Consider the following 13,432-nt stretch of genomic DNA (forward strand, 5'->3'; position numbering starts at 1 on the left):
TAGAAAGATTGAGATTAAAAATTAATTTGGTATTTTCTTTTACTCGCCTGGTATTTAATAGTCTTGGGACCAGTAGGTATATATTAGAAGAATTAAACTTCAGCCAGGCACCTGGCTGTTGAATGTTAGACACAGGAAAAAAAAAAAAAAAAAAAAAAACCCTCTGTAGAGCTGTGTTAAAGATACTGGACTTTAACTCCTTGGTTAGAAATATTACTATGGCAGTCAGCTGGCCTGCAAGATGGATGATTGAGATCAAAGGCTATATGTTATGATGTTTACCTTTTAAAAAGTAAAACCTATTCTGAATTTCACAGTGTGCAGCTTTCAGCTGGAAGCTACAGCATGAACTCATGCTCTCTGCCTTGGTTTCTGTCCTTTGCCGCTTTCCTCGTGGTTTCTGGTTTGGTAAGGAACTAATATAGAAGAAATGATTAGAAAAATGTGGGGGAGTTGATACTCATTGTTAAAGGACAAATTGTTTTTCGTTTTTTAAATAATTTCAGTGTTAGTGACATGAGTGTTTCTTTTCGGTTGGTGGAGAAGGCTGGGTATAGGGAGTGAGAAGAGAGAAGGAGTCAGGGACATTGACATAAAGTTATTATTTTCTTATATTTTGATAAGATAGAAAATGTGAATTTTGAAAATTATTCCGGTTTTACTGTTGAATAAAATGCACACTGTTGCTAAAATAACTTGAGGCGTGAAAGCATAGACTGATAAATGTCACAGGTACAGTAAAAACTTATACAGCTTTGTTCCATGGGATTTTCCTTCTGCTTCTTTATCATTTTAGACCAATCTTTCTACAGTGGCAGGTAGTTTGTACCATGAGAAACCCAGGGCTTTAAATGAAGTTTCAAATGCATGGGGGAAAGCCTTTAGTTGTGATTCTAAGATTACAGATATCTGGAGCCGATTGTCTATGAACAGGACCTACAGCACTGAGGACAAGAGATACCATTTACTACATGTTAAACCTGACAGTTTGAACAAATGCTTGTTCATTCAGGAGATGCACTGGCATTCCTTGGTAGTGTGTGCCTGTGTGTAGTTAAAGTGTGGGAAATTAGGGCACTTGTTAATGTCAGAAAGGATGGTAACTTTCTAACCAGTTTATTCCCACAAAGCTTGTCAAACGTTTGAAATGATTCTAGTATTTAGATATTTGAATAAAATTGTACCTTACATTTGTGTGACATTTTAGCATAGTTTACAAAGTGATTACCCATTACATCGTATAACCCTTACAATACTCATGCAGAGCAGGTACTGACTGTGTTTTACAGATAGTCTGACTATTAGGAAGGTAAGCTGACTTGCCTTTGTTTGGTGTAACCAGGAATATAATCCACTTCTACTGTCTACTGGTCCCATGAGCTTTTTTATTAAGCTACACCAATCAAGAAATATATCAAATTTGCTTAATTTTTTTCCATTGTGCATATAGCCTGGGTCTCATTTGGTTATTTGTGGAGAATCTATTTTCAGAAATTTTTTTTAATCACAAAATATATCAATTGATTTTTTTTCTTAAACATTTGGTATTTGAAAGCAGAATCGAGGGAAATATGAAAGTAAAACATGATTAATGAAATCTTGATTAAAATTTCTTTTAAAGGATTGTTATAATATTTCTACATTGGGAATAAATCATTTGGTTTTTCAAATGTTGCTTTATGAATACTTCAGAAAATAATTTTTATCCAAAATCAAAGACAAAGAAAGGCTCCTGAGAGCAGCTAGGAAAAAATGAAAGCTCACCTAGAAAGGGGAGCAATAACAATAAGCCCTCACTTCTCAGCAGAAACCACGCAAGCAAGAAGGGAATGGGATGAATATATAAAACCCTGAAAGAAAAAAATTGCCAACCAAGAATCATATATCCAGTAAAATTTTCCCTCAAATACAATGGTGAAATTAGGGACATTTCCAGATAAACAGAAATTAAGGGAATTTGTAAAAACCAGACCAACCTTACAAGAAATATCAAAGAGAGTCCTACAGACACAGAATCATCAACATAAGACAACAAGCTGAGATTAAGACACATGACAGCATCAGCTAGATACCAAGCCAGGTAAAAAATTCTCCAAAACAAAACAATGATAAAAGACTGAAAACAGGGAATGAGAGATGTCAATCTGTAAACAGTGACAACTTCAAAACAAAAAAGGAAAAATAAATTCTGTAAATATAGCGCTTCCATATGGAGAGCAAGTCAAGGTGGTATCAAGAAATAAAGGATTGCGTTAAACTTAGGAAGGCAAAGGTGAATCTTAGGGTAATGACAAAGAAAATTAACAAACCTACTCATCAAAATAAAAAAGAAGAAAACCATAAAGACCCAGTAAACACAAAATTGATAGCAATGAAAGAAATGAAAAGAAAATCCACAAACAAAAAGAACTCAGCACAAAAAATTAGGTGGAACAAAGAAACTGTTAACATCATACCAAAAATAAAATAAAATGGCAGCAGTGAACTGATAGCAGTGATAGGTAGTGATAATCACTTTAAATGCAACATTAAAGAGACAAGAGTGGCAAAATGGATTAAAAAAACAACCCATCAATATGCTGTCTACAAGAGACACGCCTTAGATACAAAGATATAAATAAACTAAAATTAAAAGGATGGAAAAAAATATTTATCAAGCAAGCAATAACCAAAAAAAGAGCAGGAGTGGTAATATTAATCTCTGATAAAATAGATTTTAAGGCAAAATCTACCATGAATGACAAGGAAGGACATTATATAATGATTAAAGGTTCAATCCACCGAAAAGACCTAACCATAACAAATAAATACGTATCCAATGACAGGACTCCAAAATATATAAAACAAATTCTAACAGCATTGAAAAGAGAAATAGACAATTCCACAGTGATAGTAGGAGACTTTAATACACCACTTTTGCTGAAGGACATAACAACTAGAAAGAAACTCAACGAAGATACAGAAGATCTAAATATCATAACAAACGAACTCAACCTCATGGACATATACAGGACACTCCACCCAACAGCAGCAAGGTATAATTCTTTTCCAACATACACAGAACATCTTCCAGAATAGGCCACATTTTAGGCCACAGAGCAAGCCTCAATAAATTCGAAAACATTGAAATAATGCAAAGCATTTTCTCAGACCACAATGCTGTGAAAGTAGAAATCAGTAACAGGAAAACCAAGGAAAAAATATCAAATACATGGAAACTGAATAATACCTTGCTTAAATGTGACTGGGTAATTGAAGAAATAAAAGATGAAATTAAAAAACTCCTAGAATCAAACAAGAATGAAAACAAAACATACCAAAATCTTTGAGACACGGTAAAAGCGGTACTTAGAGTGCAACTTACAGCTGTAAACACACATACCAAAAAAGCAGAGAGGACAAAAATCAAAGTGTTAACGCTACAACTTGAACAAATAGAAAGAGAGCAACAGAAGATGCACACAGTCACCAGAAGAAAGGAAATAATAAAGGTTAGAGCAGAAATTAGTGAAATAGAGAACAGAAAAACAACAGAAAGAATCAACAAGACTAGAAGCTGGTTCTTTGAAAGCATCAATAAAATCGACAAACCACTGGCCAAATTGACAAAAGAAAACAGGAGAAGATGCAAATAACCCAAATAAGAAATGATATGGGTGATGTTACAACAGAACCAATTGAAATAAAAAAGATCATAACAGAATACTATGAAAAATTGCACTCCAACAAATTTGAAAACCTAGAGAAAATAGACAAATTTCTAGAAACACTCTACCTATCTAAGCTAACACAAACTGAAGTAGAAAGTCTGACCAGACCTATATCAAAAGGAGAAATTGATGAGATAATTTTAAAAAACTCCCAACCAAAAAAGTACTGGGCTGTACAATTCACTGGAGAATTCTACCAACCATTCAGAGAAAAGCTAACACCAATACTACTCAAACTATCTCAGAACACAGAAAAGGAAAGAATTCTTCCAAACTCATTCTATGAAGCCAGCATAACCCTGATACCAAGGCCAAAGACATCGCCAAAAATGAAAATTATAGACCAGTATCCCTCATGAATATAGAGGCAAAAATTCTCAACAAAATTCTAGCCAAAAAAATTCAACAGCATATCCAAAAAATAATACATCATGACCAAATGGAATTCACATGAGGTATGCAAGGATGGTTCAACAATAGAAAATCGATCAATGTAATTCATGACATAAATAAAACAAAAGAACCACATGATCATCTCAATGGATGCAGAAAGGGCATTTGATGAAGCGCAACACACATCCCTGGTAAAAACTCAGCAAAATAAGAATTGAAGAAAAATTCCTCAATATAGTAAAGAGCAATTACACACAAAACCAACAGCCAACATTATCCTCAATGGACAGAGACTAAAAGATTCTCCTTGAAAACAGAAACTAGGCCAGTGTGTCCTTTATCCCCATTCCTATTCAACATTGTACTGGGAGTCCTAGCTAGAGCAACTAGGCAATAAAAAGAAATAAAGGGCATTCAGACTTGCAAGGAAGAAGTTAAACTATCTCTATTTGCAGATGATATGATCCTTTACATAGAAGATCCCAAAGATTCCACAAGAAAGCTACAGGAACTAATATAAGGATTTAGCAAAGTAGCAGGATACAAGATCAACATACAAAAATCAGCCAGATTCCTCTACACCAACAAATAGAACTTTGAAAAGGAAATCAGGAAAATAATACCATTTACAATACCCCTACCCGCCTCCCCCTCAAAAAAAAAAAAAAAAAAACTTTGGAATAAATCTAACCAAGGATGTAAAAAGACTCATACAAAGAAAACTACAAAGCGCTACAGGAAGAAATGAAAAAAGATCTATATAAATGGAAAAACATACGATACTCATGGAAAGGAAGACTTAACGTTGTGAAAACGTAAATACTAACCAAAGTAATCGATAGATATAATGCAATTCTAATCCAAATTCCAACAGCATTCTTTAACAAGACAGAAAAAATAATCCCAAACTTTATATGAAAAGGAAAAGAGGCCACGAATAAGTAAAGCATTATTGAAGAAGAAGAACAAGGTAGGAGGCTTCATATCTCCTGATCTCAGAATCTACTACACAGCCACAGTAGTCAGAACAGTCTGGTACTGGTACAATGACAGACACATAGATCAATGAAACAGAATTGAGAACCCAGAGGTAAATCCATCCACTCATGGACAACTGATATTCGACAAAGGGCCAAAGTCCATTAAATAGGGAAGAGACAGTCTCTTTAATAAATGGTGCTGGCAAAACTGGATCTATCTGTAGAAAAATGAAACAGGACCCATATTCTACACCAAACACAGACACTAATTCAAAAGGGACAAAAGACCTAGATATAAAACCTACGACTCTAAAGATCATGGAAGAAAAAATAAGGTCAACTCTAGGGGCCCTAATACATGGCATAAATAATATACCAACCATAACCAAAAATGCACAGGCAGCAGAAGATAAACCAGGTGAATGGAACCTCCTAAAACTTAAATACTTATGCTCATCAAAAGACTTCTCCAAAAGAATAAAATGAGAACCTACAGGTTTGGACAAAAATTTCTGCTATGACATATCCAACAAGGGGTCAATCTCTAAAATTTATAGAAAACTTCAGCACTTCAACAACAGAAAGATAAATAGTCCAACTGAAAAATGGGCAAAGGACATGAACAGACACTTCTCCAAAGAAGACATTCAAGCAGCTAATAAACACATGAAGAAATTCTTGCTATTATTACCCATTAGAAAGATGCACATTAAAACTAAAATGAGATACCATCTCACCCCGAAATCCATGGCACTAATAAAAAAATCAGAAAATAACAAATGCTGGCAAGGTTGTGGGGAGACTGGAGCTCTTATACACTGCTGGTGGGAATGTAAAATAGTACAACCACTACTGAAAACGCTTCGGTGCTTCCTTTAAAAGGTAGAAATAGAAATACCATATGATCCAGCAACCCCACTCCTAGGTATATACCCTAGAGAAATAAGAACTGTGACATGAATAGACATATGCACAACCACCTTCATTTCAGCATTATTCACAATAGCAAAAAAAAGGAAATAAGTGCCCATCAATGGATGAATGGACAAACTGTGGTACATACACACAATGGAATACTATGCAACAATAAAGAATAATGATGAATCTGTGAAACATCTCACAACATGGATGAATTTGGAGGACTTTATGCTGAGTGAGTACAGCCTTGATTATATCCCACCTGAATTTAGAGAAGATCTCAAGAATAGATTTGACGCATTGAGCACTAATGACTGAAGACCAGACGAATTGTGGAATCACATCAAGGACATCATACATGAAGAAAGCAAGAGGTCATTGAAAAGACAGGAAAGAAAGAAAAGATCAAAATGGGTGTCAGAAGAGACTCTGAAGCTTTCTGTTGAAAGTAGCTAAATGTAGATATATATGCTAAACAGACATGGGAAGATGGAACTGAGCAGGCTCACCTGCAGGTATAGGTTAGGTTGTGGGTATATCTACATAAATATTTGTAGATGTTGCATGTATACTAATATAGACAATAGACCACACAAGGGGCACAGTCACGGAAACTTCTTATGCACAACCAACTTCCAGGAATGAAGACACTAGGCTTGAAGCCTAGGGATCATGGACTTGGACATCTACATCAATTGGCATAACAATGCATAAAAGTAATATTCTACATCCTACTTTGGTGAGTAGTGTCTGAGGTCTTAAAAGCTTTCGAGTGGCCATCTAAGATATAGCTAGTGGTCTCTTCTGGTCTGGAGTAAAGAAGAGTGAAGAAAACAAAAGACTCAAAGTTGCAATTAGTCTAAAGGATTAACAGACCACAAGCACCACAGTGTACACAATCCTGAGACCAGAAGAACTACCACTACCGACCACTCTGACCAGGATCACAATAGAGGGTCCCGACAGAAAGAGAGGAAGATGTAGAACAAAAAAATCAAATTAGTAAAAAAAAAAAAGACAATGCTTACCAGCCTGAAGGAACCCCCAAGACTAGGGCACTATGATAATCCTCTGACTTGGAACTGCAGCCATTCTTGGGAACCACTTTCCAGCCAAGCAAGAGAGAGGCCTGTAAAATAAACAATAACACCTGAAAAGAATGTGCTCTTGTATAAGCAATTATACAAGACCAAAAGGGAAACATTTAGCCCAAAAGCATAGATGAGAAGGCAGGAAGGGGTAGGAAAACCAGACAAAGGGAAACAGGGAACCCAGGGTGGAAATGGAGAGAGTGCTGACACAGTGTGGGGATTGCCATCAATGTCAGGAATACTTAGTGTATAATTTGTTGAATGGTAAACTAACTTACTTTGTAAACTTTCACTTAAAACACAATATTTTTAAAAAAAAAGAAAAAAGAATTTTTTTTTAAATTGTATTTTAGATGAAGGTTTGCAGAACAAACTAGCTTCTCATTAAACAATTGGTACATATCTTGTTTTGTGACATTGGTTGCCAATCCTACAACATGTCAATATTCTCCCCTTCTAGATCTTGGGTTCCCTATTACCAGCTTTCCTGTCCCCTCTTACCTTCTTGTCCTTGCCCCGGGCCTGAAGTGTCCATTTAGTCTTGTTTTGTTTTATGGGCCTGTCTGATCTTTGGCTGAACGGTGAACCTTAGGGGTGACTTCATTACTGAGCTAAAAGGGTGTTTGGGGGCCATACTTTTTGGGGGCCAGACTCTGTCAGACCAGTAAGTCTGGTCTTTTTTTGTGTGTGTGAGTTAGAATTTTGTTCTTCATTTTTCTCCAGCTCTATCCGGGACCCTCTATTGTGATCCCTGTCAGAGCAGTCGGTGGTAGTAGCTGGGCTCCATCTAGTTGTGCTGGACTCAGTCTGGTGGAGGCTGTAGTGCTTGTTGTCCATTAGTCATTTGGGCTAATCTTTCCAAAATGAAATAATTTTTAAAGTGCACATAATATTTATTTATTTGAGAGCTAGAATCTTATCTTCTGTCTTCTTTTTAATCTGTGAAGTTAGTTTCTTATTTCCTTCACCCTCAAATTCATGTAACAGGCAGTTTCATTTTCTATATGAAATAAGAAGGCCCTTTGGTCAATGAAATTATGTTAGACTCCAATTTAGCAGTCTTGGATATAAGCCACGAAGTTATCCATAATATTAATGAAAAAAGCAAATGTCTAGATATAAGTTAGGACCAAGAAAACAATTTATGTCATGAGTATCTTAATAATAATCTTTTTTTTTTTCTTTTTATTGTGTTTGTTTTCCAGCCAACTCCAGAAAACTTTGGTGAGTCTTTTGAATTTTTCTCTAACTTATAGTAAAAGAAGATTATGGGGATAAAAGAAGGCAGAACAGAATTCAGGACATACTTAATGCTGAGCACTGTGTCCTGGTTTACCATAGTTTTACTGAACAGTCACCAAACTCTGGCTTCTTTTGATTTATTGAGGGACATTTTATTAACACATGTTTCAGGGGCCCATATGCCCAGCAGAAAAATAGATGTTGGTAAAGAAAAGGCCAAAGATTGGAGCATAGATACCCCATAAATAAAAGAAAAAACAACAGCAACCAGTTGACATTGTGTAGTATCATGGATTGAATTGTGTCCCCCAAGAATACGTATCAACTTGGTTAGGCCATGATTCCCAGTATCGTGTGGGTGTCCTCCATTTTGTGATTTTCCTATGTGTTAAAATCATAATCTCTGCCTGTGGTTAAAGAGAATTAGGGGGGGACACAACACCCTTTCTCAGGTCACATCCCCGATCCAATGTAAAGGGAGTTTCCCTGGCGTGTGGCCTGCACCACCTTTTATCTTACAAGAGATAAAAGGTAAGCAAGCAGAGAGTTGGAGGCCTCATACCACCAAGAAAGCAGTGCCGGGAGCAGAGCGAGTCTTTGGCTCGGGGTTCCTGTGTGGAGAAGTGCCTAGTCCAGGGGAAGATCAATGAGGAGCACTTTCTTCCAGAGCCGACAGAGAGAGAAAGCCTTCCCCTGGAGCTGATGCCCTGAATTTGGACTTTTAGCCTACTAGACTGAGCAAGTAAATTTCTCTTTGTTAAAGCCATCCACTTGTGGTATTTCTGTTCTAGCAGCACTAGATGACTAAGACAAGTAGATTCCAACTTAAGGCAACTCCATGTATGCAGAGTAGAACTGCTCTATAAGGTTTTCAGGGCTGTGACCTTTCAGGCTTGCCTTCCAAGGAGCCTCTGGGTGGGTTTGAACCACCAGTCTTTTGGTTAGTAGTTGAGTAATTAACTGCATACATCACAAAGGAACTCCTAGATACCATATAAATGGTTGCTATTATTATTTTTGTTATTTCATGTCAAATCAAGATGGAGCTGATGATACAGTCTACTTCTATTCAGTTGGCTATTTGGCCCGATTAATAAAAAACAAAAACAAGAAACCTGTTGCCGTTGAATCTATTCCTACTTATATTGACTCTATAGGACAGAATAGAATTGCCCCCAAGGGTTTCCAAGGAGTGGCTTGTGGATTCGCACTGCTGACCTTTTGGTTAGCAGCAGTAGGTCTTAACCACCATCCCACGAGGGCTCCACTTGAAAGAATAATTCAAGCTTAATTTAGGAATTTTTCTTGAGAGTTCCAAGTTATACAGGGAAGAACTGTACATACATGGATAGATTTGGCTGGTTGGATAACATTTAAACATTTGTTTCTTATTTAATCTAGTCATCTAATCTAATCCCAATCTCATCTTCCAAATCGAGCTGAATATTAGACAGAGTGATCAGTTTGTTTCTTATTCCTGAAGTCATTTGGCACTCAGGGAAGTGAGTAGGGCAGACTATATGTGCGAAAGTCCCTCAGCCCAGAGGTTCGCTCATGGGAGTTTTTCTGTCAACCAATATGCGTTGAATCAGAACCTAGTAGTCACTTATGTAAGCCAAAAGAATCTTGCTTATTTCTAACTCAAAAATTGATAAAAGTTTCTCTTTTAATAAATGTAATCCTCAGTATGTTCTTTCTTTGTTGTCTTAGTCAGAGATGTAGATGGTGGAATCAATCAGGACATATTCGATATTAATGAAGGTTTGTGAATATTTTTTAAAAAGTCATCTTTTAAGTGGGGAGTTTGAATCCAAATGCTAACATAAATTTTGATCTTACTTCTTAGATTTGGGACTGGATCTTTTTGAGGGTGACATCAGACTTGATGGGGTGAGTTGAAACAATGCCAGCAGGCTAAAATACAGGGTATCTGAGAAGGACTGGGCATCATGGGCTTGGTTAAGTTCAACCATCTATAAGGGCAGCTAATCAAAGATGAGGCATTTATTCCACAAATACATTGTACTAGAAGGGACTCATACCAGTGTATTCTTCATCCATTACTCAGACTTACTGTGTGATCAAAGTCACCATCACTTACTATGTATGCTTTATCTTATTGATCTGATTGATTTTCATCATTGAAACAATATGACATTTTCAATTTAAAATAAAACCTCACTGATTAAATCTAGTTGAAGCAAAATTAAACAGAATTTGTAAATGTCCTCAATAAATCAGGCTCTCTACCGTAAGAAATAGTTTTTGTGGCTTCTGACTTTAGCTAAAAATACTGTTGCCAAGGAACTTATTACTAAAGAGTACACCTTCTTCATTTATCAACTACCTTGTTATCTGACGTTTTGCATTTACAACATTAGTAAAAAAAATCTACTATCCAATTATTCCGCACATTAACGTGACCAATGGGATATATAGTGCCCACCTACATTTTCCACATCTTGGGGTTATTGGGAAGCTACTGTCCCAGTGATAGTACAGACCTATATAACTTTGAAATAGAAGAAACAGATGCTCCATTTTCTCATAATGCTGATTTAGCATAACTACTTGGTCTTCGAAACCTAACCATGTCAGTAAGTGAGGAGAAGTTGCACTGATTCTCATCTAAGTCATTATGTCACACAGATGAACATAGGTACCTTATACGTAGTTTAAAGGCACCTAATTTTTTTTTTTAAACATTTGTCGTCATAAGTAATGCTGTTGTTGTGTACCTATGAGTCAATTCTGACTTGTAGCAACCCTATATGACAGAGTAGAACTGCCCCATAGGATGTTCTAGGTTGAAATATTTATGGGAGCAGATTGTCAGGTCTTTTCTCCCATGGAGCAGCAGATGGGTTTGAATCACTGAACTGACGTTTTAGTTAGCCACCAAGTGCTTAACTCTCGCACCACCAGGGCTCCTTTTAAGTAATATTAACAGCCCTTAAACCCCCACTGTGAGCTTCCCACCCCCCCCAGAAACAGTGCTGCAGTGCTTAATTCTGGGTCATGGTTCGACTCTTCCTTCATCTCACCTTGTGTCCAGGCTTTAAATATCATCTATACGCTGATGACTCCAAATGTATAACTCTTGTCCTCTTCTGAGTCCCTAGGTGGCACAGTTAACTACTGGACTATTAACCGAAAGGTTGGTGGTTCAAACCCACTCAGAGTCACCTCAGAAGAAGGGTCTGACATTCTGCTTCCCAAAGTTCACAGCCTTGAAACCCCTATGAGCAGTTCCACAGGGTTGCCAGGAGGTGGAATCAACTGGATGGAAACTAACAACAACAACAACAACAGCTCTCTTCTTCTCCTGAGCTCCAGACTGTTCTATACAAGCGTCAATTTGTCAGCTCCATTTTTTGATGTCTAAAATGTCTCAAACCTAAGGTGTCCTAAACCAAACTCACAAGTTCCATCTCAGGCTTCCCTCTTTGTAAAGTTACCAGCACTGCCCTACCGCACTCCACTTAAGTAAAAAATACACGCATCTCCTTTGTTTCTTCCCTTTCCTTCACTCCTCCATCCAATCCATCAGCAAGTTCTATAGGTTCTATCTCCAGCCTATATTCCAAAGCAGCTCCTTTCCCCCATAATTCAAGCCCACCATCACCTATTATTTGAGATTTTTCAATAGCCTCCTAATTGTCTTTCTATTTCAAATATTGCCTCCTATAATCTTTTCCAAGGAGGCCTGGTGGTGCAATAGTTAAGCACTAGGCTTCTAACTGAAAGGTTGGCAGTTCAAACCCACCCAGTGGCTCCTCAGGAAAAAAGACCCGGTGATCTGCTCTTGTAAAGATTATAGCTTAGGAAACCCTATAGGACAGCCCTACTCTGTCACATTGGGTCGCTTTGAGTCGGAATCTACTCAATGGAGGCTAACAACAACAACAACATAATCTTTTCTATTCTATGCATGCTCCTCACCCCCCACATCAAAGTGGTCTTATGCATAGACAAATGACGTCATTTCACTTCCCTGCTTGAAACTCTTCAACAGCTTCCCATTGCCATTAAAAATAATATCTAAATTTAGCCGTAGCCTTCAAGGTTTTGCATGATCTAACTTCTGTCTGGAAACCCTGGTGGCGTAGCGGTTAAGAGCTACTGCTGCGAACCAAAAGGTCGACTGTTCAATTTCACAGGCGCTCTTTGGAAATCCTATGGGGTATCTCTACTCTGTCCTATAGTGTAGCTATGAGTTGGAATTGACTCGAAGGCAACGGGTTTGGTTTGGAGTTTTGGAACTTCTGTCTACCTCTCTTCTCACCTGGCCTTTTTTCTCCCTTAACTCAGTAGGCTACTGGTCTCAAAACATTCTCAAACCATACCAAGCATATTCCCACCTCAGAACCACAGCAACTGTTTTGTCCTTTGTTTAAAACGACCTTCCCAGAGTCCGTTTCAATCATGGCTCTTTCTTTGTTTTCCCATCTCAGCTTGAATTGAATAAGCATTTTGATTACAACAGTGATAAAAAAAGCGAAGAGAATTGGGAGCATACTGAAGGGGCATTTAAAGAGCCCTGTCCTAACCCTTTACCTAGTATATCCTTCCAATCCTTTACTCTTGTCCACATCTCCCTTCAGTAGTGTTACATTTATGCTGTTTGATTATTTGTTTTCTTATAATCTGTCTCCTCCACTAGATCTAAGGTTCAGGAAGGCAGAAACCTTGGTGGTTTCTTTAACCACTGGATCCCTAGACTTTAGAACAGTGTTCAATTTATGGGTTCAATGAATACATTAATAAAATATTAGTTTTCTACAATAAAATCTAAACCCTTAAACAATTTTTAAAAACTTTGACCCAACCAATGTGTTTTTTTGATATTGTGAGATGCTGATAAGTGAGGTTTTGCTATCATTTCCTTCTTGTACGTTTTTAATCTCTAGTGTGGGAAGGTAATCTATGATTCTACCAATATTTATAGTTCTGTTTTCCAAAAAATTGTTCTTTACATAGTTTTGCATTGCATCTTTAACTTTATCTACAAAATTAATATAGAAATGATTTCCTCCTAGAAACTTCATTGTATTATAATAAAAGTAGGGATACACACACACATACACACACTGTGTTT

The 13,432-nt window shown here is 37.1% G+C and overlaps 1 protein-coding gene across 1 annotated transcript in view; it reads left to right on the forward strand.

Annotated features, from left to right (window-relative positions):
* Positions 1-345: 345 nt before the first annotated feature.
* MEP1B (meprin A subunit beta) overlaps positions 346-13,432 on the forward strand; it is a 36,657-nt gene continuing 23,570 nt past the window's right edge. The window contains exons 1-4 of the mRNA XM_049901346.1: positions 346-408; positions 8,298-8,316; positions 10,051-10,095; positions 10,181-10,224. Coding sequence (XP_049757303.1) covers positions 346-408; positions 8,298-8,316; positions 10,051-10,095; positions 10,181-10,224 — 171 coding nt within the window. The remainder of the gene's footprint in view (positions 409-8,297; positions 8,317-10,050; positions 10,096-10,180; positions 10,225-13,432) is intronic.

Source organism: Elephas maximus, chromosome 11 (assembly GCF_024166365.1).
Source record: "Elephas maximus indicus isolate mEleMax1 chromosome 11, mEleMax1 primary haplotype, whole genome shotgun sequence".
Taxonomy (NCBI): domain Eukaryota; kingdom Metazoa; phylum Chordata; class Mammalia; order Proboscidea; family Elephantidae; genus Elephas; species Elephas maximus.